The following is a 27,091-nucleotide window of genomic DNA, read 5'->3' as shown; positions in this document are numbered from 1 at the left end:
GCACTATAGGTGAATTGAAGTCTCTTCATCCTCTTCACATTTCCTGCATCTATTGGTGTTTTCCACTCCCAATATCTGCATGTGTCTCCTGAGATGGCAGTGTCCTGTTAGTAGTCCTACCAGTTCCCTCAGTGAGTTTCTGTCCATATCGAGTAGTTTCTTGGTTCGTCTAGGGCTAGGGTCTGGTCCTTTTATGAGTACTTTGTATGTACTGTAAATGATATTAAATAATACATAATAGGATCTATTATGTATTGTTGTATATTGATATTATTACATTACATACATTATCACGTTAAATAATATCATAAGAATGATTTTTTTTAAATCAACCCGTAAAAAACAAAAGTTACTATAAGGCATCTATTTTTATTAATAGATGTATTTTTTTTGTTTGACTGAGGATTGAACCTTCATCCCTAGGGACTGGAGTCAACAGCGCTAATACGGGATATATACGTGGACGGGTGGGTAATGGCCAATGGGTAACCATTTAACGAGAAAGCGTTTAGTAAATAAGTGTTTCTTTGCATCGGTTTACGTGCGGCCAATAGAGGACGGACGGAAAAGCGTTTAAGGTGGAACCGCTTAGCGAGTAAGCATTTCTTTGCAATCGTATTGTGCTCTATTGGAATAATTTCGGGCGGTTTTATTGCAGACTTAGTTACACGTTTTTTTAAACTGTTATCCCAAAATCCACAAAACTGTTGCAACTTTTACTCACCTCTACATTGAACCACGATGAACCCTTAAAAAATAACTACGCCAAACAAGACTGCTTTATTGTTAGTAAATATTTAAAAATATTTACTTCTTCGTGGCTTTCAACAATTATTTGTTGCACCGTAAACGTTATTTTCGTTTTTTTAATTACTTTATTCAATGCCTCATATTCCCGAGCCACAAATGTTAAAAGGACGTATTTTTAGTCACCAATGTATTAGGCACTAACTGATATTTTTGCGGTTAATTTTAAACTTAACTCAACAAATAAGTGTGTTATTTTTTTCGAAACGGTCTCATAGATCTGTGGTCTTTTAAAATTACGGGACTTCATACATTCGGTGAAGGAAAAAAGCTGCTCATAAAAAGCCGTTTTTCTTTCTTTTTTTAGATGTTGTAACTCCCAGTGATTTAGACCACGAACCGCGCCACCTCAAGACAGTAGCACCCAGTCCATACGTGATTATATATTGAGAAAGAACATATATTAGTAAATTCCTACAGTCCATTATGAATGGGAAGATTTTATCGAAAAATAATAGGAAGGTATGATATGGTATTTAGCGAACATAAATAAATTTGAACTAAAGATAAAAAACTCTTGGAAAACCATACAAATGTGTTTTTATGTTGGGATGGCAGAGCTGCAATTTCGTTTTTGAGTCAGATGTCTTAGGGCCGGTATTTCAGTTGCTTTTTAAGCTCGGTTTAAAAGATATTTACGTTCGTCGATTTGCTATTGTGACAAAACAATCTGACTTATAACATTCCTGAGTATTAAAAAAAACCAGCTGAATCACTGGATGAAAACTGCTGCATAGTTATGGATAATACCACGTATCATTCTGTCAAATTAAACAAGCTTCCAACGAAACAATGGAAAAAGGCGACATAATTCATTGGCTTGAAGAAAAGGGAGAGCTGAACATCGATACAAGTATGATTAAAGCGGAGTTGTTGCGGGTTGCCAGTTCGTACAGGGGATTATATAATAAGTATGCAGTAGATATTACTGCGAGCGAAGTCAACAAAACTGTGCTTCGATTACCTCCTTATCATTGTGAGTCAAACCCGATCGAATTGGTGTGGTCAATGTTTAAACAGCACGTCAAAGTAAACAATACCTCTTCAAAATAAATGACGTAAGACGACTCATCCAAGAAGGTATCGAAAAAGTTACGCCAGAGCATTGGGGTAACTTATAATTGTATAAGTTATACCTACATATAATTGTAGGTATATTATTAGGACTATAAACGAACTTGGTAAATGATGTATTGATATTGATGCTATCTAACTAGTGTTCGTATTTTTATATAATTGTAGGTACGTTATAGTACTATAAATAAACTTGGTAGATAGCTGCCTCAACACAGGCTAAGCCTAGTGAGGCGGGCTATGATAAACCTTAACACATAACTACATTAACATTTCTATTATTTACATTTATTTTACCTACTGTTTATATATTACTTTCCGTTGATAAAATTATATACTCATCTAATTTATAAACAAATGTACACAAAACAGTCTTTCATGTATTTCTATAGTTATAGTTTGAAAATTTGTCACAATAAAGATATTATATTATTATTAACTTTGTTCGACATATTATTGGTAAAAAAAAAATTTGGAATATCGATGTTGATGAACTCGAGGACAATAATAATAATCCATTAGCTTTTGACATTTCAAATGAATCATCTGAAGAAAATTTATATATATATATTTTAATGAAAATGATAATCTTTTAAACTTTGGGTTGATTTCTTAGCCGATTTGATATATCTGATGCCAAATAAAGTACAATATATATTGTAATACTATCATCATCATTATTTGAATGCATAAAATGTTTAAATTTGTTGTTTTATTTGTCGGTAGACAAATAAAACAAAATAATTAATTTATTAAAACAGTGGGTCTGAATGTGTTAACGCTCGTCCTTGTAGAAGCGGGAAGAAGGGGCGGAGACATGCGCGTCCACGGGTTTTTCTAATGTTGGACCGAGAATAATAATAGTTTTAATAGTTCTACGAACTATCAAGGAAAACCAAAATATTTCGAGAAATTGCATTTCATTAAGAATGCGAGGAATTTTTTGTAAGTTATCGTGTCTGTGCGTCGTTTTTGCGGTGAGATTAGGTTTTTGCGGTCAAATAATTAAAAAGTACACCGTAATTAGTCATTTCCGATTCAATCGTTTGCTAAAATATGCGCGCGTTATCGCGGTACCAGCATAATATTAAGAGGAACGGCTGCGCGGCCTTTTTCATTAAAAAAATGGATTTGGGGCCATAATACTTGAACAATGACCAAATTAAATACAGTCGAAACCTGCGATAATTCGAACCTCTCTATAATTCAAAGTTATCACGAGTTCCCTACGAAATCTCTTTATATTTCGAACTAAATCCATACATTTTTGTACACTTGGTAATTCAAACGAAAAAATCATTGCTATATAACAAAACGACGCGTTAATTCGAACTCATCGGCGTTCAACATTCGACAATTCAAAGTTGCAGAGAGAAAGAGGCGGAAAGATTGTTACACACACGTTAGTACAAATACAATTTTGCGACAAGTTCAAACGTGTATTGTTTTTGTTATGATTAGTTTGTGAAAACTATTATGCCCGATACATTTTTAATACTGATGAAACTGGCCTATTTTTCAAATGTTTACCGGATAAGACGCTTACTATTAAAGATGAAAAATGTCATGGGGGAAAACATAGTAAAGAAAGGTTGACAGTTTTACTTGCAGTAAATATGGACGGATCGGAAAAACTTAAACCCTTAGTGATAGGAAAAGCAATGAAACCGCGATGTTTCAAAGGAGTGAAGTCGTTTCCTACTGATTATCGTGCTAACAAAAAAGCTTGGATGACGACAGAACTTTTTAACAATTGGCTTTTAACAGTTAATGGGGACATGAAACGTCAAAAGCCGAAAATTTTACTATTTTCAGACAATTGCGCTATCCACAACAGTCCTCCTACATTGTCCAACGTGGAACTCTACTTCTTTCCGCCAAATACAACTTCCAAATTGCAACCATTGGACCAAGGGATCATCTATAATTTTAAGACGTTCTATCGCAAAGAAATTGTTAAGCTCGTTTTAGAATCTCTCGACAAGCAGCTAACTGCAAATATCACGGTTCTGACAGCTATTTTACTGATTGACAAAGCATGGAGAGCTGTAACACCCCTAACGATTCTCAACTGCTTCAAAAAATCTGGTTTCTTAAAAGAAGATCAGGAAAATCTTCCAATACTTATGGATGATGAAGAACCAGCAATAGAACCATTAATTGACATCAGCGATGTGAGTTTTCTTGACTTTGTTCAAGTGGATGAAGATGTTGCTGTCTCAGGTTCACTAACCGATGGCGAAATTTTATCTGCGACAGATACTAATGAAAAAAGTAACGATGAAGATGAGGACGATACATCAGAACCTTTGGCAGAAGTGTCAGTTAAGGAAGCAAGATCCTCATTCGATACCTTACAAACCTTCTGTCTACAAAACGAAAGTGATGAAAAAGCATTTCAGGCACATTTTCTCTTAAAAAAAATTATTGAGAAGTCTGAGCAGCAGCAATGTGCTTTGAAGCAAACCAGTATAACAGAGTTCTTTCTTTCGAAAGATTAATTAATTCACATTATGATTACATGTATGTTGTACACGAATGTACCTATAAACTTTTGTCATTGTTATAGAATAGGAGTTAATAAATAATAATTGATCAACACTTAAGAATTCGAAGTTTTATTTATTTACTCTCACAAATTTCGAACCATTTGATATTTCAAACACTCGATAATTCGTAATATTTTAAGAGTCCCTCGAGTTTCGAATTATCGAGAGTCGACTGTAATTCTTTTTTGGATCAAAGGGTTTAGCAATTATCTAGTACGGATATGTGCTGCTTTATTTATCTATGTTTTAAATTATAAAATAAGGGCCATTAAATAATTCAATTTTTCATACTTTTAGAGGCAACTTTAACAAATTTTAATGGTAATTATCAAAAAAAAACTTGCCTACCATTACATTGTAAATATAAAATTATAAAAAAATGTTTTTCCCTAAATTTTAAATTTATCTAATAGGGCCTTTATCAGTGCCCTCACCCAAATTCGAAACTATGGATGCAACAAAAATATTGACTGTTTATATTATAATATAAGTGTAGGTATACTCACAAGTATTTAAACCAACTATTAAAATGACTGCCTCAACACAGGCTAGCCGATAGCCTAGTGAGGCAGGTTATGAGAATCCTCAACTTTATCTAATTATTATGTATTCTATCTATTTGCATAGATGAAAATTTATTTCCGAATCTATGTCCGGGTTAAATCTTCTCCACAGGAAAAACTAAACCCTTCCACACACTTTTCCACAAATTATCATCTAGTCAATCCACATTATGCAAGAGCATTATATAAGCAAAATAAATACAAAACAATACAAGAACAACACGTCAAATCACCAGAGATCAAATGGGAAAATAATTCACCGACTCCAGATATTTTCATATCAGAGGGTTCGGCTCGGTGAATTATTTTCCCATTTGATCTTTGGTGATTTGACGTGTTGTTCTTGTATTGTTTTGTATTTATTTTGCTTATATAATGCACTTGCATAATGTTGATTAACTAGATGATCATTTGTGGAAAAGTGTGTGGAGGGTTTAGTTTTTCCTATGGGGAAGATTTAACCCGGACATAAAGTCGGAAATTTATATCTCAACGTAAATCAGTCGTTTGCAATTTAAATGTAAGTCTACCAAAATGCTACTTTAATAATTAATATATTTATTTTGCATGTGCATAGTAGTTAGCCCAATATTAATTTTTCAAATAATTGTCATTAACTAACAAATGCCAAAGTTGCATCTAAAATCATGAAAATTCGATTTCTATAACGGCCTTTATTTCATAATTAAAAAAAAAATAAAGAAAGTAGTACATCTCTATACTAGATATTTGCTGCACATTTTGATAAAAAAAAATATTCAAGGTTATAGAATATTATAAAGTTTGGTCGAGTATTTTGGCCTCAAATCTAAATTAAAATTATGTGTGAAAAAGCTCGTGCAGCCGATCCTCTTAAGGTGTAGTCGTAAGTTCTCAGCTTAAATAATGTGGTTTTATTAGTGTTACAAGTAGGTTATTTCTAGGGCCAGAATCATTTTAGTTATCACATTACACGGGGAATATCCGTGTTATTATAATTTCAATTCCTGCGAACTTACAGAACCTTATCAAACCGAGTCCCGGCACAAATCTATTTTCCCTCTTCTCCGATTGGGCAATGCAGTGTCTACAGTGCCGTCACATCGTGAGGACCCTCGCTTACATTTTCCACTTGTTTTCCTGTCAAAATATTGCGGTAATCCTTCAGTAAGTCGACAAATACATTCATCAATCAATCCCCCAATATTTGTATACGTTAAAACATTTAATAACGAGTTTAAAATTATCGTCGTGCGGTAGTTAGTGTGATATGCGCGTTTATAATTAAGTGACAGCTATACGTAATAATAATTCGTCAGCTGTTTAGTGTTTACGGGAATGGGTAAATTACCGTGAAAGTTATTATGACAGGTGAAAGAAAATGGTGACAAAGTGAAATGATTGTTTGTTTTTAAGGTCTATCTATTTATGCTCTTGAGATCAGTGAATTAATTTTATAACTTTATCTACATCATAATATTATTTAGTTGCATTTTGCATTGTTCGAATATTGATAAATTGATTGATTTTAAGGTTATACCGAAATCTATCCACGAGTAAACGTAAAATTTTACGTACGCAAGCCAACGGATTGAAAAAGTGTTGAGTTTTTGCGGATAAGTAGGCGTAATGAAAGGTGTCCGATAGCATTTCAACAACAAATTCGTTCAACTGGAGAATAATTTAGGTTCATTTAGTAATAAAATGATGCTGTGGAACTAAATAAAATATTTCAATGAAAAAAATATGTCATAAATGCATAACAAACATTAGATACCTACTTATAATTGTAGGATTTGTGATAATGAAAGTGTTTATAATATATTTGCCCCAGGACCACTTTGACTTTCAAAACACGGGATATTATAATTGTAGGTTTTGTGAAAATGAAAGTATTTGTAAAATATTTGTCTCAGGATCACTTTGACTGTCAAAACAAGGTATATTATAGGTAATTGTAGGATTTGTGAAACTGAAAAAAATATTTGCTTCAGAATTACATTGCATTTCAACAACAAATATTGCCAATTTTCTTTACAATTTCGTATTGACAAATTAGATAAACGACAGAAATTCACCTTTCGAATGAACATCATTAGTAAACTTGAAAAATCATCCATTAAAAATTTAAACAAATGAAATACACATTTGAAATATAGAATTATTTCTTAAATAAACCCAAAATAATTTTCGGCTTATAGGTAGGTAGATAACCAATTATCGCTTATCTTTACACATCATCAGTTCCCATTTTAAAACTTTCAAAGCAATTTTGAGTTCTAATATGGTTTAAGATTTTCACGGCCAAAAGTATTTTTGTTATTTATTATTTACAATAAAACACATCTGCCCTGATGATGGACACTGCAATGCTGTCCGAAACGTTGGCTAAAGAAGGAGTTAGCGCAACACGGCATAACACCCCAAAAATAAATAACAATAAATTTGAGTTCATTGAACGGAAATATTCACATCACAGACAACTGAAAACAGTAAGTTTCATAGTTTATGTCAAACCGCATAATACGTTACTTTGTATGTGCAGTTATCATAAAAAATAATCCAATGCTAATATATTATGATTATGTTAGCGCAGACCCGTGAAAAATTGCGTGGTTTTATAATTGTAGGATTTGTGAGGCTGAAGTATATCTAAAGAACAATATTTATATTTTATAGCTTGTCTGAATTCTTGACACATATTGTTACAATTTTCAAAATGACAATAAAAATAATATGTAATTTTCATAGTATGGGCAGGTACTTTATCGTATGTCTGAATTCTTCACACAACTTCCAATACTGAAAATGACACTTCACATATGCATCGAACCAGGGTTACGCAGAACAGACACAACCAAAATGAGTATATTCTTGGAATTAAAACGTTTTCCTGTTTAGCAGTTATCTGACTCCTCGGCCGAGTGGTAAGCCCCCCGGTGGCACCATGGTAGACCTGGCCAGCATGAAGGAGGAGACCAACGGAGAGCAGATTAAGCGCATCATGGGCCGCACGCAGGGCATGCTCAAGTCCGGGATGCTCTCATTCCTCGGGAACAGCTCGGACATTATCACAGGCATTTCTAATAAGGTAGGTACTAGGTACCGATGATACTTGTAAAACCACGAGCCAATAAAATGTTTTTTTTTTAAATTTACCAACGGAAAAAGTACATGTAAGTAATAAGGTTTACAATTTACAATGATAATATTTAATACTACTCTTCCAGAGAAGCATTCCCTTGTATGGTTGGAAGAGGAGTGTACATTATATTATTGTAGATATACATATAGAATCAAGTGAAGTAGGAAAAAAAATATTGTAAGTAAAATGTACTACTAGTAGCTATAATATATAAATAAAATATATCTGGGATAAAGACAATTATTATTATTATTTTTTTTATTAATATGTGTACTATATTTGGAGAAGAAGTTGCTTCTTAAGTAGAATATTTACTACATTTTTTTTATAATTTATTTTTAAAATATTTTTTCAAAATGCTCAAAGCTTCGCTTTTGTCGTTTATGATTCTGATTTCTTCAGGGAGTTGATTGAAAAGGGTTCTTCCTTGGTATGTATAGTAATTTTGTGCAGAGGAAGTGTTTAATTTTGGACATGGAAAAATGTATTTAAGTTAAGTGCGGTTTTCAGTTAGAAATTGGTACTTTTCTTTTTCTTTTATGATTTGAATTAATACATATTTAATGTACAGATCTTTAAAAGGAGGTACTTGAAATTCTTCGAATAAGCGGTCTGTTGGGTAGTCCGAAGGTTTTTTAAATATGATTTTAATAATTATTCTCTGCAAAAGTTCTATTGGAAGGAGGTTAGTTTTATATGCGGATCCCCAACTAATGATGGCATATTGTAAAGTTGATTGAACCAAAGCATAGCATATTAAATATAGGTTTTTATCGACAAAAAATTCTGATTCTTAAAAATATATATTAGTTTTCTAATCTTTTTTACAACTTGACATATTTGGTCTTTCCATTTCAGATTTTTATCTATAATTATTCCTAGATATCTTCGTATATTTTCTTGCCGCACCGCTCTCGTGCTCGAGTTCGGTCACCATATTTTTTTTACATCAGCTTCACACAGAAGGAATATGTCACCTTTGGGGATGCTGTTTGTTTTGTTGACATAGACAATCCTCACCCCATGAATCCGGGCAACCAATTAATGGTTCCCGGGGCGGCGGTACCCATACCCACCTACCAAATTGACTGTGTGAGTTCATTCGTTTGCCGATCTTCGTTCACTGAACGAAGTTATTTTGTCGTTAATGTTTGTGAATAATTGTGACTTTGAGACATAACAATTATGACCGTATTTTTTTTAAATGTGACGTTACTTGCCTTTAACACAGGAAGGAAGGTAAGTGCCCTTCCTAAATCTGCCTACAGCACTATACAGCTATAATGTAGAATCTACACCATCATTTTACACCAACACAAAATCGAAGTAATTTAAAAAACAATGTGACTGTACAAATGTAATGAATCAAATATTAATGTAATAATACCTATTTATTTTTATCTCTATTATCAATATGATGTAAATAATAATATGTAGTAAGTAGAGGTTCCTAATAAATTTTCCGACCCCCTTCCCTTCCCTTTCTAGCTTGCCCCCATCCCCATATATATGAATGCTATAGCTACGCCCTTTTAAATATATACATAAAACGGTGAAGATCTTCCAAGAAATACCGACCAATATAAAGGAAGAGGAAAATGTATGCTTAATTTTTGTAATTTATAAAGTTTAATCTGTAATTTTATATACTATACCTACTTCTAAGTATGCAGCTTTATTTACTAAATAATATTATGTGATGTTTATGCACATGTGTAACCATTGTAAGAATATAATATTATGTATTTATTGATAATAAATAAACATGTTCCATAGGGACTGTAAGTTAATTTTGCTTTTATGAAAGGTAAACTATACTTAACTATAATAGTCCCAAACAGAGATGACCTTTAATAAATTCCAAGTCCAAAACCGCCTGCAAATAAGCCTGCCGCACAGTGGGCTGAAAATCGCCTTTCATAGACATGGAGACTTGAATTTTCAAGGGTATTTTTTTGGCTAGAAATGGATTCTGCTGATCAAGACTGTGCTATAAAATTTCGTACAAAGCAATTGCGTGTACAAATGAAGGAGTTATCATTTTTTTAAAGAAAAATTTGTATGGCACTGACATTAAAAATTAGGCTATCTCTGGAATCATAAGGTTGGCCACTATATCCTCACACACAGATATACTTCTATTTATTTGTATTTTTTTGACATACTTCGTATTGTGGCGCAACTTGCAATTTTTTTTTAAATCCTCAAAGTTGAAAAAAACACTTTTGAATGTTGATGATTCATTTTAATGCTTAAATGCTTTACATATGAGTAGGCTTTGTCAAGTTTACAATATTTTATTTACACTGCATATGTAAAGCATTTAAGCATTAAAATGAATCATCAACATTCAAAAGTGTTTTTTTCAACTTTGAGGATTTAAAAAAAAAATCGCAAGTTGCGCCACGATACGAAGTATGTCAAAAAAATACAAATAAATAGAAGTATATCTGTGTGTGAGGATATAATGGCCAACCTTATGATTCCAGAGATAGCCTAATTTTTAATGTCAGTGCCATACAATTTTTTCTTAAAAAAATGATAACTCCTTCATTTGTACACGCAATTGCTTCGTACGAAATTTTAAAGCATAGTAATAATGATCAGCAAAATCCATTTCTAGCCAAAAAAAATACCCTTGAAAATTCAAGTCTCTATGTCTACGAAAGGCGATTTTTAGCCCACTGTGTGCCGCACAGCATCAAAAAACCCACAGCAGCTAGTTAATAATTAAAATTCAATTATTCAGGAAAACGTGACATAAAGGCGTTGAAATGAAATGCGGGTCGTGGAACTGGACAATCGATTCTAATGACTAAACAAATAAGATTGATTCATGTTGATTTGATAATAACCCATACATTTTATTTCTTTTTCACCCCCCCTCCACTTCCTCCCTTGCCGACCACCACCCTTAGGGTTGAACCCTTCCATATGAATGCTATAGCTACGCCCTTGGTAGTAGTAATAGAGATGTATGATGTGAGAACAGGACAACATGTTTTATTATTACTTATTGGTAAGTAGTTGACGTGTACCCAGCATTGCGGGGGGTTATCCTTAGAAGATAGACATATAATATATCATGGCGAACTTTTCTGTAGGCCTATTTAAGATATACAATTCCGTAGTACATTATTTTGATGTATCTCGATATTATATTACGACTTGGTACTTGGAACGTTATTACTATTATTAGCTTAGTTAAGTCAGGTGCATCCACTAAGCCATTAACAAATATAATTATAATATGTATAGCCTTAAATGAAAATGGTTTTGTTTGACATCAGTCTGAACCTAATGAAAATGTAACTAAAAAAAAACAGCAACAGTGGGGCAGGTGATAAGTGCTGACACCGGTAGGTACCTTCAGGGCCGGCCCTATACAGGCGCAATCGGAGCAGTCCACTCCGGGCGCCAAATTACCAAGGCGCTGATAATATCTAAAACCTTACAGTCCTAACACATCGCCCTTGAGATTATTTTTCATAAAACCGGCCCTACACAAAAATACAAATCACCCGAATATTATTGATTACAGTTATGACCTACCTAGGCGTCTATTGGTTTTGACAAGGGGCGCCAAAAGTTTAGTCGCGCCTAGCGCCGTTTGGTTCAGTGTCGGCCCTGGGCACGTATTACGATAATCTGGTTAATAGATATACCTGCTTATATTATGTTGTACTTCCATCTATTTATGTATTTAGGGCAGATAATGAAGTATGAAGGTAGATAGCCATGTTGTGTATAATTATAGGCTGAATACCTACAGTTTACAGTAGGTAGGTACCCACTGTTTGAATTAATGTAAACAGTGTAGCTAATTGTTTGAAAAATAACTTTTAATGTAAAAAACAAAGTTTGCAAACATATTTAAGTACAAATATGTCGACCTTTGGCTTTAATATCCTCTTGAACTCGTGTGGACATGGAACCAGTGAGTTTTCCAAAATGTTATTACATTATACCCATCACGAAACCATAAATATGTTAATTACATCTTATATCATATTTTCTTTTTTGTGTACAGTCCATTTTTCGTATTTTTGCTTTAAAAAAATGATTGCGTAAAAAAAATCTTTTGAGTAGATTTTTCTACTGCGAATATGTAAATTTTACAAAAATTGTAATAAATGGAAACATTTTTAAACATAAAATTAAACAAATTCGTTTTAGGACGTGACGTCACTACAGTTATAACACACCGAGTTAGGTAATACATTTTATGTAAATTTGCAGGTACGTAAAAGAGAAATCTATAAAATTAGTAAAAAATCTGAGTAGTACCTATTTATAATATAATAATCTGATACTCATGCGCGCTTGCTTTTGTGCATTTTGAAAATTCGAATACTTTGTAGGCATAAATGACATTGCTATAATATTAACTCGACGACCGCTTCAAGCTACATGACAGTAAATTCAACTAATTCGTAAAATTCTAAAAATTAAAAGATTTACGATAAGCAATACTTACATATAACTGGGGGTATTATTGAATAATATATAATATATAATCAAAAAGTTCTGATGTAATTATGATTAACCCTTTCCTTACCAGAGTTCTTCTGGAGGAACACGAAGGAAAAAAAATTATTTCTCTTGATTTTACGAACTAAATAGCCCCGTATTTTGCATATCGCTTGAGTAAGATATTGTTTATAAGGAATAGAACAAATTTCGTACTGAAAACACATAATATTACTGTTATTTCGAATTAAAAACGCGTGTTTTGCAGCTTTTAACGGTTTGACATTTCTCGGATTTCTACATTATTTTAAAGGTAAGATATCGCATATTTCTGTAAAAAATAATAATTATATTGTATATACATGTCTAATCTGATATGTAAATATGATTTCCAATCAAAAACATTGGTTTTTCATTTGGTTTTCGGTAATAACATTCATGTTCCTGAGCTGGCACTTTGGTCGTTCGTGGATGTTTTTCATAGAAATCTTTCTTTGACCTTTAATATTGTTTTACTTGTTTTTATTTGATTCTTTCAAGATATATTATTTTATTTTATTATTTTCCGGTAGACTTTAACTTATTTTATTCATTTTAATAGATGGAGCATCGTGGTTTGACACATGAGGAGATCACCGTGATGCTGGAAGGAGATATTTCCGACGTGGAGTTGGAGTTAGAAGATGAAGATGAAGAGAGCTGGTCAGTTGAATATTTCCAGGATGCTGCAGAGGAAACCAATGTGGAGGCATTGAGCCAAGCTCTTGGAATGGATCCGGAAGTCCATGTAAGTACTTTTGTCATTATTTCTTATTTTTATATTACAGCGATTATTGCGTTTGAAGTAGATTTAAGTATGAAAAAATTTGGGTTTTAAATGAAACCATAAAGTATATATTTTTAATTATATACTTTGGAAGAGAGGCAGCAGCCAGTGGAAGACGAGCCAGAGTCCTGCACCGTGCCGCAAGGACAGCCCAGTGAAGCCTCAGCTTCCCATGGACGGAGAACCGATCTAAGGTGGATCAAGAGAGATGTCGATCATGTGGACTCCTACTGTGATGTTACATTCTCAAAACCACTGGATATGTCTGCTCTACAATATTTTTTATGTTTCATAGATGAAAATATTATAAAAAATATTGTTGAGCAGACAAATTTGTATTCAGTTCAAGAAAATAGCACCAGCGTCAACACCACATCATGATGGGTATCCTTAAGTATCCGGCATTCCACCTTCACTGGGCCAATGATACGAGGCTCTCTCTCATCGTTGATGTTATGCCTAGAAATCGATTCACTAAGTTACGCTGGTGTCTTCATTGAAATGACAATACCTCGTTGATTCCAAGAGGACAAAAGGGTTACGACAAATTATTTAAAATAAGGCCGATGGTAAATGCCCTCCTTGAAAATATGGCCAAGATCGAACCTGAGGAATTCAATTCTGTGGACGAGCTCATGATACCGTTCAAAGGGAGAAGTAATTCGAAACAATAAATTAAAAACAAGCCACACAAGTGGGGCATCAAAGTCTTCTCCCGAGCGGGAGCCAGTGGGCTCGTCTATGATTTTGAAATTTACACGGGCAAAAGCACGAATGTCGGTGTGTGTCTCAAAAAAAAAAGAAATTGTTTTGTTTTATTTCACCACTAATATTTTTTGTTCTATTTGTTTTTTCTTACGTTAATTTAGGGTAATGGTCCGTTTTTAAAAAAATATATTTATTTTGATTTTTTCTTTTTTACTAAAATTATTTTAGCATAATATTAAATTGCAATTTAATATGCTTGCCTTTACAGATTAATAGAATTGATTTTTGTGTATTTATTTTCTATTTAAACAATTAAAAACACTTTAAAATTATGTATGCTCCTTGTAGTACCCGTTCTTTGACTTACACCCCCTAAGCCCCAATGTTCTTCCTCAGGAACATGAAATATTTCGAAAACCGTATGGAAAAAAAAAATTTTTTTTTTTGTAAAAATATTGAAAAAAATCACAGAACTCAATAATGTAGAAAAACATTTTTTTCGTTGGCTGGAAAAAGTCTGGTATTGAAAGGGTTAAATGTAAGTAATAAGTAATAACTTAATTTTTTTATAAAACTTCACACTGAATGTTATTTTATTACTGCAACACTGGGTCAACCCTCAAATTTGACGCTTGAAATTTTAAAATCTACAATGAAACTTTAAATGATTTTAACATAGTTAAAATCATGGTAAATTTTGGATAGGGCCTGACACGCTTATTACGAATAATTTTTAGAAAAAAACTTTATATTCGCCTTAATTACTATAAAAGAAAACTTTTTGCATTTCGGGCGGCGGAAAATTATGCATTTTGATTTTTAATTGCATAAAACCAAAATTCACTTCGCGAATCGATGTGGCGACAACGCGACGCCATTAGGAACGCACTGTTATGTTGGTATCACTGATGCATTAACAAGAGCTAAATACGACCGTTGCTATCTTCGTGGGATGCCGAGGTTTGTGTAATATGGTTTGTGATACAAAGGAAAGTGCCCCTTAATAACGCCTGCTCGCGTCAAGGCAAGAAAAACATCCCAGTTTTCAACTAGTTTACCGGCTACGCTAGGTTTGTGTAACATGGTTTGTGATATAAATCAATGTATCAGGGATACCAACATAACAGTGACGTACCTAATGGCAGCTGATTGCCGCCGCATCGATTCGCGAAGTGAATTTTGGTTAACGCAATTGAAAATTTAAATTCATAATTTTCCGCCGCCCGAAATGCAAAAAGTTTTCTTTTATAGTAATTAAGGCGAATATAAAGTTTTTTTCTAAAAAATATTCGTAATAAGCGTGTCAGGCCCTATCCAAAAATTACCAAAATCATTTAAAGTTTCATTGTTTAGACTTACCTATTGTTTTTACGAAAATGTAAACTAATATTTAATGATTTGATTTATTTCTTCAACCTTGAACACTAAGGACGGGTTGTTTCGGAGAATTTGAACAATTCATCAAATTTCAACGTTCATTTTCGGGTTCTGTGAAAGTCCTATTCAAGTTCTGTTATTATATCATTGTAGGCTAGTTGCTTGACAAAACTGAAATAAAAACAGAACTTGAAAAAATCTTTCACAGAACTTGAAAATGAACGTTGAAATTTGATGAATTGTTCAAATTCTCCGAAACAACCCGTCCTAAGCTCATTGACTGAGCGAATCGAAGTCCTGTATTTTTTTAAGTCAAATATTCCCGGGTTACAAATAACCTGACAAAAAAATGTTGCTTGTGTTTTGATGGAGGACTTAGCCAGCCGAGGAATTGAACTCACTACTCCTGGGTGGGACCCAAACTCGATGTCAATTCATCCACCGACCGGTAAAACTGTTTTGTTTGTTCTGTTTCAGTTTCAAGGTGGTAACCCAAGTGGTGGCCATTTTAAGGGTTCTGCAAATATTCTTTTTTCAATTGTAAAATCGTCGTGTTTATTTGGACTTTTTATTAGCATTCTCAATATTATGGTACCTACCTTCTTGAAGAAAGTTTGAAAAAGAATTTTCATTGATAGTGATGTAACTGTGGAAAAATTGCGTGTTTTCTTATTAGAATACAATAACAAAAAGTTGAATAAAATAATGTATGGTCATGATTTGAGATTTTCATGGCCAAAAGTATTGAAGTGATTTATTTTGGGGGTATTATGTCGCATTGCGCTACCTCCTTCTTTGGCCAACGTTTCGTACAAAATTAAATCACTATAAAAATAATATATAGTTATAATTACTTAGGTAGGTACCTAAGTATACCTACGTAGAAGAGAAAATTCGAAACATATGTACTTGTTTGGATGTGGGGTTTACTGTTCACCAGTACTTAGACCAACTAGTGCTAAGTTATGTAAGTAACTCAGTTACAGTAGATTTATTATTTTTACCATTAACTGCCAGCAGCTGCAGACAATGTGGGCTTTAAAAAAATATTGTATTGTTTTCCTCGGTTTTACACAGGTTTAAAAAAATTGCTTCACTACAAGTACCTACCTATTACCTATTAAAAATGCAATGTTTTAAAAAATTGCCACGCTTTTGAAAATATGCTAAAAATATATTTTTTAAATATGCTCAACTCATTATTAAACTTTTTCTGAATCGAAAAAATCATTGTGCAGTGTGCGATTTTTGAACCTTCAGGGTATCTAATATGGTTAATCAATAAAGAATTTATCAATAACTTTTATTCGTTCCCGTGCAATACTGCAAATTGCTAACATACAAACAACAGTTCACATTGAATAAATTAAGAACACTATACAATGACTGACACTTAGTCGTTGTGAACCATTCAAAGATATTAGAAGAACAAGATATGCTATGTTGGCCGCCGGACCGTAGCCGGAGTACTAACTAATTAGGGTACTTTGAACGGTATCGGTACGTGTACGCACAGAAATCTGTTCTATGTATTAGTGCGGATACCTTAGCGATGCCTTAGCGTAAGCGAAGGTGTGCAGTAGTATTGGTGAACAAAACCGGCGACACTCGGCAAAACAATTCCACTCAGTACGAACTGCGCATAGCACATCTCGTTCTTCTAATATCTTTGGAACCATTATTTGTTCATTGGCGATCTGCAGTTGTGCTTGGGAATGATGATAAGTTACCGACATTATCGATAAAACGTTTATTGAATGACCATGCTAGTTACTAGTTACCCAGATTAGGTTTTAGTAATAAAAAATAGTGCACGCACACATCTGCTACGTGTTACGATCTACACTCTACATGGGGCCTCATATTAATTTAGCGTTCCATGACCTCCAACACCAGATTAGTCTGATAAATACAGATACCATTATTTATTATCAGCACTTGAACAGTTTCATGTTTCTAATACTACCTACAATGATGTAGGAATATTGTAGAGGTAGTTAGATTTTTCCATGATGTGGTTATTTTCCAGGATTCAATGAAAAATAATAAAAAAATGCTGTCCAACATTTGTTTTATATTGATATGATAGTAGATAAAAATATTAGCGTTCTATGTATCATCCCTATTTTTTATATGTGAATACCTACTGCAAGAGTCCCAACTGTTCAGAGCCAGTGGGACTATGGCACCCCATATTAGGTAATGTTGTGAGGCTTAAAGGAGTTGGGAAGGAAAGAGATGGGGTAGATGAAGGTTGGAAAGTACCAGGGTCACCAAAAACAGTTAAAGTCATTAGAAACAAACGTTTCGATTCTGATTTGTCATGTTTCACCAGGCTGCTGTGTTTTGACAAAACCGTGTAACCCAAAAAGTGGTAATATAGTTTTTTTTTGTCATAGAAGAATTAAAAAAAAAAATTAATGATAAAAGTCATTTTATTTTATTTTTAAGTTGAAGAATAAATTTTCTACAATGGTTTAATTTATGCACTTTTTGATTTGCCGCCGTTTCATGTGAAACTCCGAAAATCACGTGTTCGTTTTTGTTCATGTTTGTGTATACGGCGTTGTTGACGTCACACTGACCAACGTTGGTGACAACCTTTTTACAATCCAGCATCTTTTTCTACGTCATAATGACGTTGTAGCCAGTTCGAACTGTTTAGTAATGTGACGTTTTAAATAGTTTAATCAATAATTATGAATGAAAATATGCTATACTCTATGATCAGATTTATAAATTAACTTTAAATCTTCCATATATATTTGAAGGTATCCATAGTTTGTGAGAATGCCCATTTTCCGATACGAAAAACTACTTATGGAAACAATTTTAAAACATCTGTGAATATGGGTAGTAAATTTCTGTGAGTGGAATCGAATAAGCGATTTTACAACCAAACCGTGCAACCCGGATTGCAATGTTTTTGTAATAGTGCTAATGTTTTCTGCAGGTATCCAAATTATAAAATCATTATTACAGCGGACTAGATATTAAGTGGCTACCCATAATATCTAAGAAAAACGTAATATATTATTGGATGACTGATCTTTGTTCATAATATGAAAAAAGATCAGTCATCCAATACAATATAAATTAATATTTCATATTTTTTGGTTTGCTATGTGAGGATTATCAGTATATTTTTTGTATTTTTCACAATAATCTAACATAACATTATTTGAAACATGGATTGATATTTGTGCATGGCCATGAAGTTATCACGGACAAAAAAGTCATACTACTCGAGAGTGACGATCTTAAGGAGGATGAGGAGGGGAAAGAGAAGGGAGGAGGAAGGTTGGGGTTGTACCCACATTACTCAAAAAACAATTTCATTTTACAGTAGTTCGTATCCAGAATATCTAATTGAAGTTACATGATATTATATTATATTAGAAAATGAGACATTGTGAACTCGTACTACAAGAACTACATTTCTGAATACGGGATTTCACCCGCAGATCCACAGTGAAAAGATGAAAAAAACATACATTTGGCAACACTGCAACTAGCACACCACGACACCACACGGTCACGTAGAAATATAAATAGGGCATGAATAGGGCCTGCCTCCTGCCTCAGAGTCGTTGATTTAATATTGGCAGAGGGAGATGGGGGAGTCATATGGAGAATGACTTATCCATATTACTTCACTTCTAGCGGGGCAAGAGTCAGCCTTCCGGGGCAGCGATGAGGCTGCCGAGAATTACAGAGACCAGTTTGACCATTTGTGTAACGATGATCCATTTCTACGAGTCAACAAAGATTCCACAGTTTTCACTGGCGTTTCTAAAATAACACAAAAAGAAACTTAGTGTATCCTTGTGTTATGTGATACAGCAGGTCATCAATGAGGAAATTGCAGAACCTCCATTTTTTTCTTTGGAAATAGATGAAGACGAGAGTACCAACCACAAGTGTATAAATCACAAGTGTCCATTATAAAATGATACCTGAAGGACGTGGCAGTCGAAAGATTTATGGGAGTCTTCGACGTAAGTGCTGGTCACAATGCAACCTGCTTTAATGATTTGGTAAAAAAAACTTTAAGTAAGTTCAACTACAAAGGTATACTTGTTGCCCAGACATACGACCGAGCAGCGGTGATGTCGTCCGAGCTCAATGGGCTACAGGCTAAAATCGAGAAGACTGCCCTACAGGCAACTTTCATTCACTGCTACGCGCATCAGTTGAACTTGGTACTTAGTAAAGGGACTGGATTAATCTGAGAAGTCCAAATATTTTACACATAATACACTGGCAGGGTTCTCGGCTTTTTTCTACAAATCAAAAAAGAGGACAAATGAACTTGATTGTGTTAGAACCCAGAGACTTCCCACCAACGCACCTATAAGCCGGAACAACACATCTTACGCGGTTACTGTGGTGGCCAAAACTGGGGAACATTTGATGGAGGTATTAGAAATAATCATTAATAATTTTAATTATCATTCTGTCCGTGACTTGGTTCGACTTATTAACTCATTGGAAAACTTTCAATTTATGTTCTTGATATTAACTTATCATATTTTTTTGTTTTTACTGACCTGAGTTAGATTTTACAACTAAGATCCATTGACATTGAATTTGGTCGAAGGCGTATTATGTGTGCCACTGAATCTATCAGGAATTTAAAGTCCGAAAAAGAATTAAATGCAGTGTACTCTGCAGTAACATATTTGTTGCCAGAGCCCATGGTTCAATGTGCATGTCAGACATATATCCAGAATGGATAGCTAAGCCCTGTATTTTGAAATGCATAATAATATTATTGGTCAGTTTGAGATGCATTTCGCTGATATTGAAAAAGTTACTTTCATTAGCTTTATTTGACTTATCACGGTTCGACATATATAGTAGAGAGTTCCCGCAGGATGCATTTAACAAAATAACGGGACTGTACTGCAGGTACCGAGTTAAAATGCTAACTTATTGTACTGTACAGTGACAAAGAACTTTGGGAAAATTGTGCTTCTACTGCAGAATTATTGATGTTCTACATCAATAATAAGTTGGACCAGGCACTGCCACATGTCAAAAGGCTGTTAGAACTAGTGCTGACCATTCCAACGACACCAGCAAAAATTTTCACAGAGTTAAAACGATGCCCAGTGTAGTAGAGTAATATAACGTAGGACTTCTGCGAGGTAAGATGAGATTGTGGGTAGGTGTTCCAAAATATTTCTAACTATTTTGAATCACTATTTGTGTGCACAAGTATATTCTAATGTGCGCTCTTTAATAATTTATGTAGTGTCATTTTTAAGAAATATCACCTTACTAACTAGTTTTTAAATCCATTGATTATTTTTTATCTACAAAATATACAATAACGAAACCATCGACTGCAAAATTAAGGTTGTCCATCTGTAGGTTATGTAAATCTTATGATGCTTATGAAATAATATTTTCAGTTGGAATCAGCTCTGAGCATGAGCCAGTCTTCATCCTACTCCACCGAGGAAGGTTTCAGCTACGGCAGCGCCCCTCCGCCGGAGCCCCTGCACTCCGGGGGCATGATGGCCACAAGAAAACTGCATGCCCTGCCCTCCTTGGGGCTCACATTCGAAGATAGAGAAGCCCTGGCCAAACACAAGCGAAAATTTTTACTAGAACAGTAAGTTGATATCTTATGATTTGAGATTTTAATGGCCAAATGTATTTTCATGATTCATGTTTTAGTTACTATGTCATTTTGGGCTTCCTCTTTCTTTAGCCAACATTTCGGACAGATTTACATTGTCCAAAATCGGAAACTTAATCACCCTAAAAATCTTTTTTATATTCGTCACATAAATATGCATATAACCCGTATGCTGCTTACCACTGACCAAAGTTCCTTCCTACGCCGTGCTAATGTATTGAAAATTGCATTAGTAAACATATGCTTTATATTGGCAGCCTTAGTTAAGGCGATGCACTACGTAGCAATGCAAAATCACGTGTTTTTGGTTTGAAAATTTGGTCACCTAGAAATGTTTCAGATGCTTTAAATAAATACCGCGAGTATAATACTTCTTGGCCTTTGAAATAATCGAGTATTTTTTAGATAAGTCTTTTTATAAGCCCAGAAAAAAATAATTTATAAGTCCTATGAAACTGCTTTAAATTAAAAAATTTCCTACTTACGAACCCATTTTCGGTTATGGTTTTATTGTATAATGTGGCAAATTAAGTTATTTATAAAATGATCGAAAAAAATTTAAATATTTATGCCTGATCATCTACAAAATAAAATGAAAGGCACTTTTTGGCCATGTTTTTTTCTCGCCTAAATCAAAACAGCTGGATGGTGTTAAGCGTGAATTTAAGCCTTATCGCCATCTACGTAAGGAGTGTTATTGATGGCGGCTCGATACAAAATATTACACGAAGTAGTGCATCGCCTTAACTCTTTAGGTGCGTTAATTGTTTTATCACAGTTTCATGAAGTGTCAATAATCCATTCCAACATAAAATAACTAATAATATATATTATTTTAATGACATTTAATACTTTTTTATTTTATTACAAGCTATACCCCGCCACGCGTTGCTGTGGTTCACTCTGTCTATGCGGATAGAGAAACAATAGCTCATTTTGCTTTTACGTCCAACAGATGGCGCTGTTTTTAAAAAAAACATGTTTTACTTATCACCAGTGACAGCTATATAATAATGGTAAATGCACCGTTGTGTCAGAATTTCAAATCAGATTAATTAAGATTTTAGATTTTGAACAAACTAACATTTTCATTTTTATTTTTATAGATTAAGTACTATTGTATAAGGACTTTCTACTAACAGTAATTGAGTTAGTTTTAAAAGTATTTTCCAATATTTGTATTGGCAAATGAGCAGGTTACAGGGACACATGTTTCCTATTTTTCTATTGTTTCTATGGCCCTGCCTATATGTCAGATAAGTGTCATGTATCATGCGAATATATCGGCAAACCGTACCTAAAGGGTTAACACGAGTTTGGTGGGAGTTAATATTCAGATTTAAATTCCTCCAACAAAAGAGTATTCATAATATTATATAATACATCCAATGGGAATCTAATGCTTTCGATTTTTACGGCAACTCTTTGATGAACATCCTTACCTCATGGGTTTGATGATAATAAATTATTACATGTGAAAAATCTCAGGATGTCATAATTGTAATGGCCACTAAAGTATGTCCACTGGAACGAGTTCAGAACAAATTCGTTTGTAGATTTTTAAATGATAAGGAAGAAGCTCAACATAGGCGGATCTAATGGTCAGCATTTCAGAAAATGCTGACTGGGCTCCCCCTGCAGTTCCGTCTGTACCCTATGTATATGCGGGGCATGAGTTCTGAGCCCGGAACCCATGCCCCCCATTCATGGGGTTATAAATCATGAGACCCAGCCTGGAGCCCTAGCAATCACGTTATTTTACTAATATTTAAAGCATACTTGAGACAATTTTTTCAAGAAAACGGTTCTATACAACTACAAGTAATCCAATTATTATTAAGATACATACAATAAATTAAAAGGTTAATTGAAAGATAACACATCAATAATTTTGTTTTCATGCACTATAAGTGTAAATAATAAAAAAATAATCAAGCAACCAAATATACAAAAAAGATAGTAATACAAATAAATATCAAAAACACCAGCAAAACATACAACTCTTTTTTTATACCTGTAAATTTAAATACCTTAAGACAAAAAAAAAAATTAAAAATACTCATTCTTTTTAATATTGACCTCACACGGGAGGACCTGAATTTTTATAATTAACATATGCAGATATATAAAACGAAAAATTGTTTAGGAGTTTAGAAAATAGAATAGTTCCTACATGCGAACTGACGTCCGCTCCGTGGCCTTCCTTGTAGCTTACAAAATCTTTTACTAATAAAATTTTATATACACAATAATACTGCCGTTTTAACTAAAAACATAATGTATTCTTTAAGATTCTCAAGGAAGACACTGTTTTAGTTAACATGGCAGAATATACAACACACTACTTGAATTCAAGGCGCTGAAGCTACTGAGCATTGACCATGCGCAGTGGGCACAGTGCAGTATGAGGACGTCAACGAACTTTTTTGCTTGAAATTCGAATTAGTGCATTTGGATTCGTTCTCCAGGAATTCCGCCCTGCTGCGCTGCGCACCCGTATGTGAATTGTGCGCACTTGTATGTACATTTTTGTGGTGGAAATTTTATATAATACTAGTGGGCCTGAGCAGATGTTGTCCTGCCACAGACCGCCTTCTATGTAAGGATGTTAAAATTTGTGGTTGTATGTATTTTCAAAAAATTGAAATCGATGAAATAAAGCGGTTTTAGATAGTAGCTTGTACGAACACAGTGACACGTGATTTTTATACATTAACACGTTGAACGCCATGCAGGTCACCGGTGACTTCATAACGAAAATCATCATTTTTCTCCCATAGCGCCATGACAGTCATCGGTGACCGCAGTTAATTTTCTTGATTTTCATGGAAAATTTTGGTCAAAAAAATAAAGGAATACGTTTTGATGGTCGCCGATGCCAACTGAGTTTTTTTTTTTTCAAATTTAAAATGGTAATTTTTCTTCATTTCCACAATGGCGTTCAAGATATATTCCACAATGCGTTAAGATATATAAATATAGAATGTGTATATTTATATAGAATATTATTCTTCGATTTTCAGTACGCATAAGAAATTCGGTCCCCACCATTGAAGAAGTGCTCGAGCCGCCACTGTATTATACAAAGCATAATCCTCTAATTACACACACTAAACCAATTGCATCCCTAAGTGGAAACAATTATTTGGCTAAACAATACTTTTAAAAAATTTTATTTACTAGGTCCAAATGCGAATTCAGCAGAGAGCAAAGTGAAGATTCTCTGTCCACTTCCATTGCCCATTGTGAATCTGGCAATAACCACGAGGATGCGAGTCTGAGATGTGAGGCAAGCACAGATATAGACAGGGAGCTCTCATCATTACATCTGTCACAGTCTATCGACAGCAACATGGAATGTAGCCTGGTGGCCACGGGACCTGATCCTTACGATAAACTCAAAGTAGAAATGGGCAAGTAGCATGATTTTAAACATAACACAATTTGACTATTTTATTGTTTTAGGTTAGTTCTTTTTTTATTTGTGATATTATTAAATAGTTACATAGACTTATTCACTATAACCTCCTCTGAAAATGGTGTAAATATCAAATTAGATTTATTCCACTACTAGTCCTGCCACCTATCGACCAGCGTATTACCAGTGTATTACCACCTGTTTACATATCGACTGTGGTTTGATGAAACTCTTCAAGCCACAAAGTGAAAACTTTATAGGAGACGACAAAATAAATATTTAAATTCGTAATATGAAAGTGGTTATTTGTTTTAAAAATTTTTTGATGTATAATATTGTAATAATTCTATTTCTAACTAGCTGTACCTCTGTATCTAGTCTGACTGTGCAGATAGAAACAATAGCGCGTGTTGCTTTTACGTCCAACAGATGACAACGTTTTGAAAAAAAAGCATTTTTTCACCTGTCATCTATATAATAAAAGTATATAAAAAACACATGCATAATTGAATTCAACGCTGTGTCAAAATTTCAAACCAATCGGTGAAGAAGTTTAGAAGATTTAAGGTTTTGAAGAAGCAAACATTTACATTTTTATTTATATAGATTGAGAGATTTGAGGATTGAGTATTTTCATACACGGTTTTCTCGTGATAACCTAATAAATAAATTTAGTTTTTAGTATTAATGCCTTTATCAGGCAAAATTACTTAAATAATATGAAACAACGGAAAAGTGTTTTAAGAAAACAGTCGATATTATATGTGCAGGCAAATCATTTTAAAGAGATTCTTGCTTGTGTAGTGAAATACTGTATCGAAGAACTACTGCGAGGTAAGAGGAGACTGCGGGCGGGAGTTCCAACTAGTTAGACCCATTTTTTATATACAGTTTGAATACATTTATTGAAATGCACAAATACATTCGCTCATGCGCCCTTTGAAATGTTTTGCCTGTACCTACTGCGTAATATTTCACATTCCTCTCCCATCAACATTGAAAGGATTGGAAGTAAAAAATGTACAAGTTTGCTGAAGCAAATTACGCGAGACTTAAAAATTAGGGAATCAAACCATCTTTCTTCCATAAGGTGACGGCCGAATCCATCACAATCAAAAAATAATTATAATATTGTGGGTACTTTTCGAGAAATTAAATCTAAAACATTAATAAAACAAAAACTCGACAATGCTTCATAATATAATATTCTATTTGAATGACTGTTTATATGATCAGAAGTGTAAAACTAACATCAAAATAGATTTAAAGAAGTTGATAAGCAAAATGACTTTGAATCGTGTACTAAATTACGATTTGAAAATACATAATTTATTTATTTATTTATTAATACCCTTTTTCGGAGCTTTTACATGAGAATATTAAGAAATATACATTATTTATTGTACATAACTGAATTGCTTCATTAACAACATTTTATATTTGTTTAAACATAATTTGAAGATGTCCACTGACTTGGTATAATTGTTTCCCTCCATCAGTATTCTGGGCAAAGAGGAATACATATGGTAGTTATTCCCAGAATTTCTGCACTGAAATAAATCCTGACTTCTAGTATTACATTGTGGAATTCGGAAGCTTATCAATTCTAGCAATACCGGACTATCAACTAAATCATTTAGAATTTTATATAGAAATACCAAGTCAGTGAAAATTCTTCTGTTGAACAATTTGAGCATATTCATATAATTTAACAGAGTGTTGTAGTTCAATATAATTGCTGAAATACCCATTTTAAAACTTATAAAACGTAAGAATTTAATAATATAATAATAATAATAATAATTTTAATAATACTAATAACTACACTAGAATGCCAAATTTGGATCCCAATTAAGAAGTTTGTTTGTCCGGTCCTTTGGACAACTTCTCGAGAGAGTTTCACTATACATGCATTTAGTTTCAAGGCGAAGCACTACGAAGTAATGCTAAATCATGTGTTTTTGTTTTGTAAATTTCATCTCTTAGAAATATTTTAGATGCTATTTAAATACTACGAGTAGAATACATTAAGTCTTTTTTGAGCCCAGAAAAAAATAAACTATCATCTCTATAAAAACTACTTTAAAGTTCGAAATCTCCTACTTACAACCTAAACCTAAATCTTAATGCCATCTACATAAGGAGTGTTATTGTTAGCGACCTGATTCCAAATGTTACACGACATGACTCATTGCCTTAACTCATAAATTTATCTTACAGAGGTCCCGAGCAGTGGCTCTGCAAGCGATCTTGATGGCTATGGTCCAAGCACTAGTTTAGATTCTTCCGATAAAGATGGGAAAAAGTTTTGGGTACGGTCAGGTAAATATATATATTGGTTACTTTTTCTGTCATAGAAGTAGTTAGAACAGTTTATTTATTGTTCTTATCCAGTGAAGCCTCCCATAAGTTATAGTTACTAGGGATATCTCGTGGATATCCCATCCCGAGATGTCTTTCCGAGATATTTGTGATCTAGTACCCCTTCCACAGTTTGCCTTGTTGCCATTTACCATAAAACTACATGG

At 33.6% G+C, this 27,091-nt stretch overlaps 1 protein-coding gene across 2 annotated transcripts in view; it reads left to right on the top strand.

The window, feature by feature from the left end:
* Positions 1 to 6,063: 6,063 nt before the first annotated feature.
* Positions 6,064 to 27,091, top strand: part of LOC149424444 (uncharacterized protein KIAA0513) — a 28,648-nt gene continuing 7,620 nt past the window's right edge. The window contains exons 1-5 of one of the 2 annotated variants that reach the window (XM_089631356.1): positions 6,064 to 6,139; positions 7,877 to 8,063; positions 20,916 to 21,118; positions 24,329 to 24,558; positions 26,784 to 26,885. In XM_089631356.1, coding sequence (XP_089487482.1) covers positions 7,920 to 8,063; positions 20,916 to 21,118; positions 24,329 to 24,558; positions 26,784 to 26,885 — 679 coding nt within the window. In that variant the 5' untranslated portion in view covers positions 6,064 to 6,139; positions 7,877 to 7,919. Of the gene's footprint in view, positions 6,140 to 7,873; positions 8,064 to 20,915; positions 21,119 to 24,328; positions 24,559 to 26,783; positions 26,886 to 27,091 lie in introns of both variants that reach the window. The other variant, XM_089631357.1, reaches the window with a different exon arrangement.

The sequence above is a fragment of the Hesperophylax consimilis genome, chromosome 4 (assembly GCF_061612785.1).
Source record: "Hesperophylax consimilis isolate HC1 chromosome 4, BYU_Hcon_1.0, whole genome shotgun sequence".
NCBI classification, from domain to species: domain Eukaryota; kingdom Metazoa; phylum Arthropoda; class Insecta; order Trichoptera; family Limnephilidae; genus Hesperophylax; species Hesperophylax consimilis.
The sequence above is the reverse complement of the archived record's forward strand: the minus strand, read 5'-3'. Positions and strand labels throughout refer to the sequence as shown.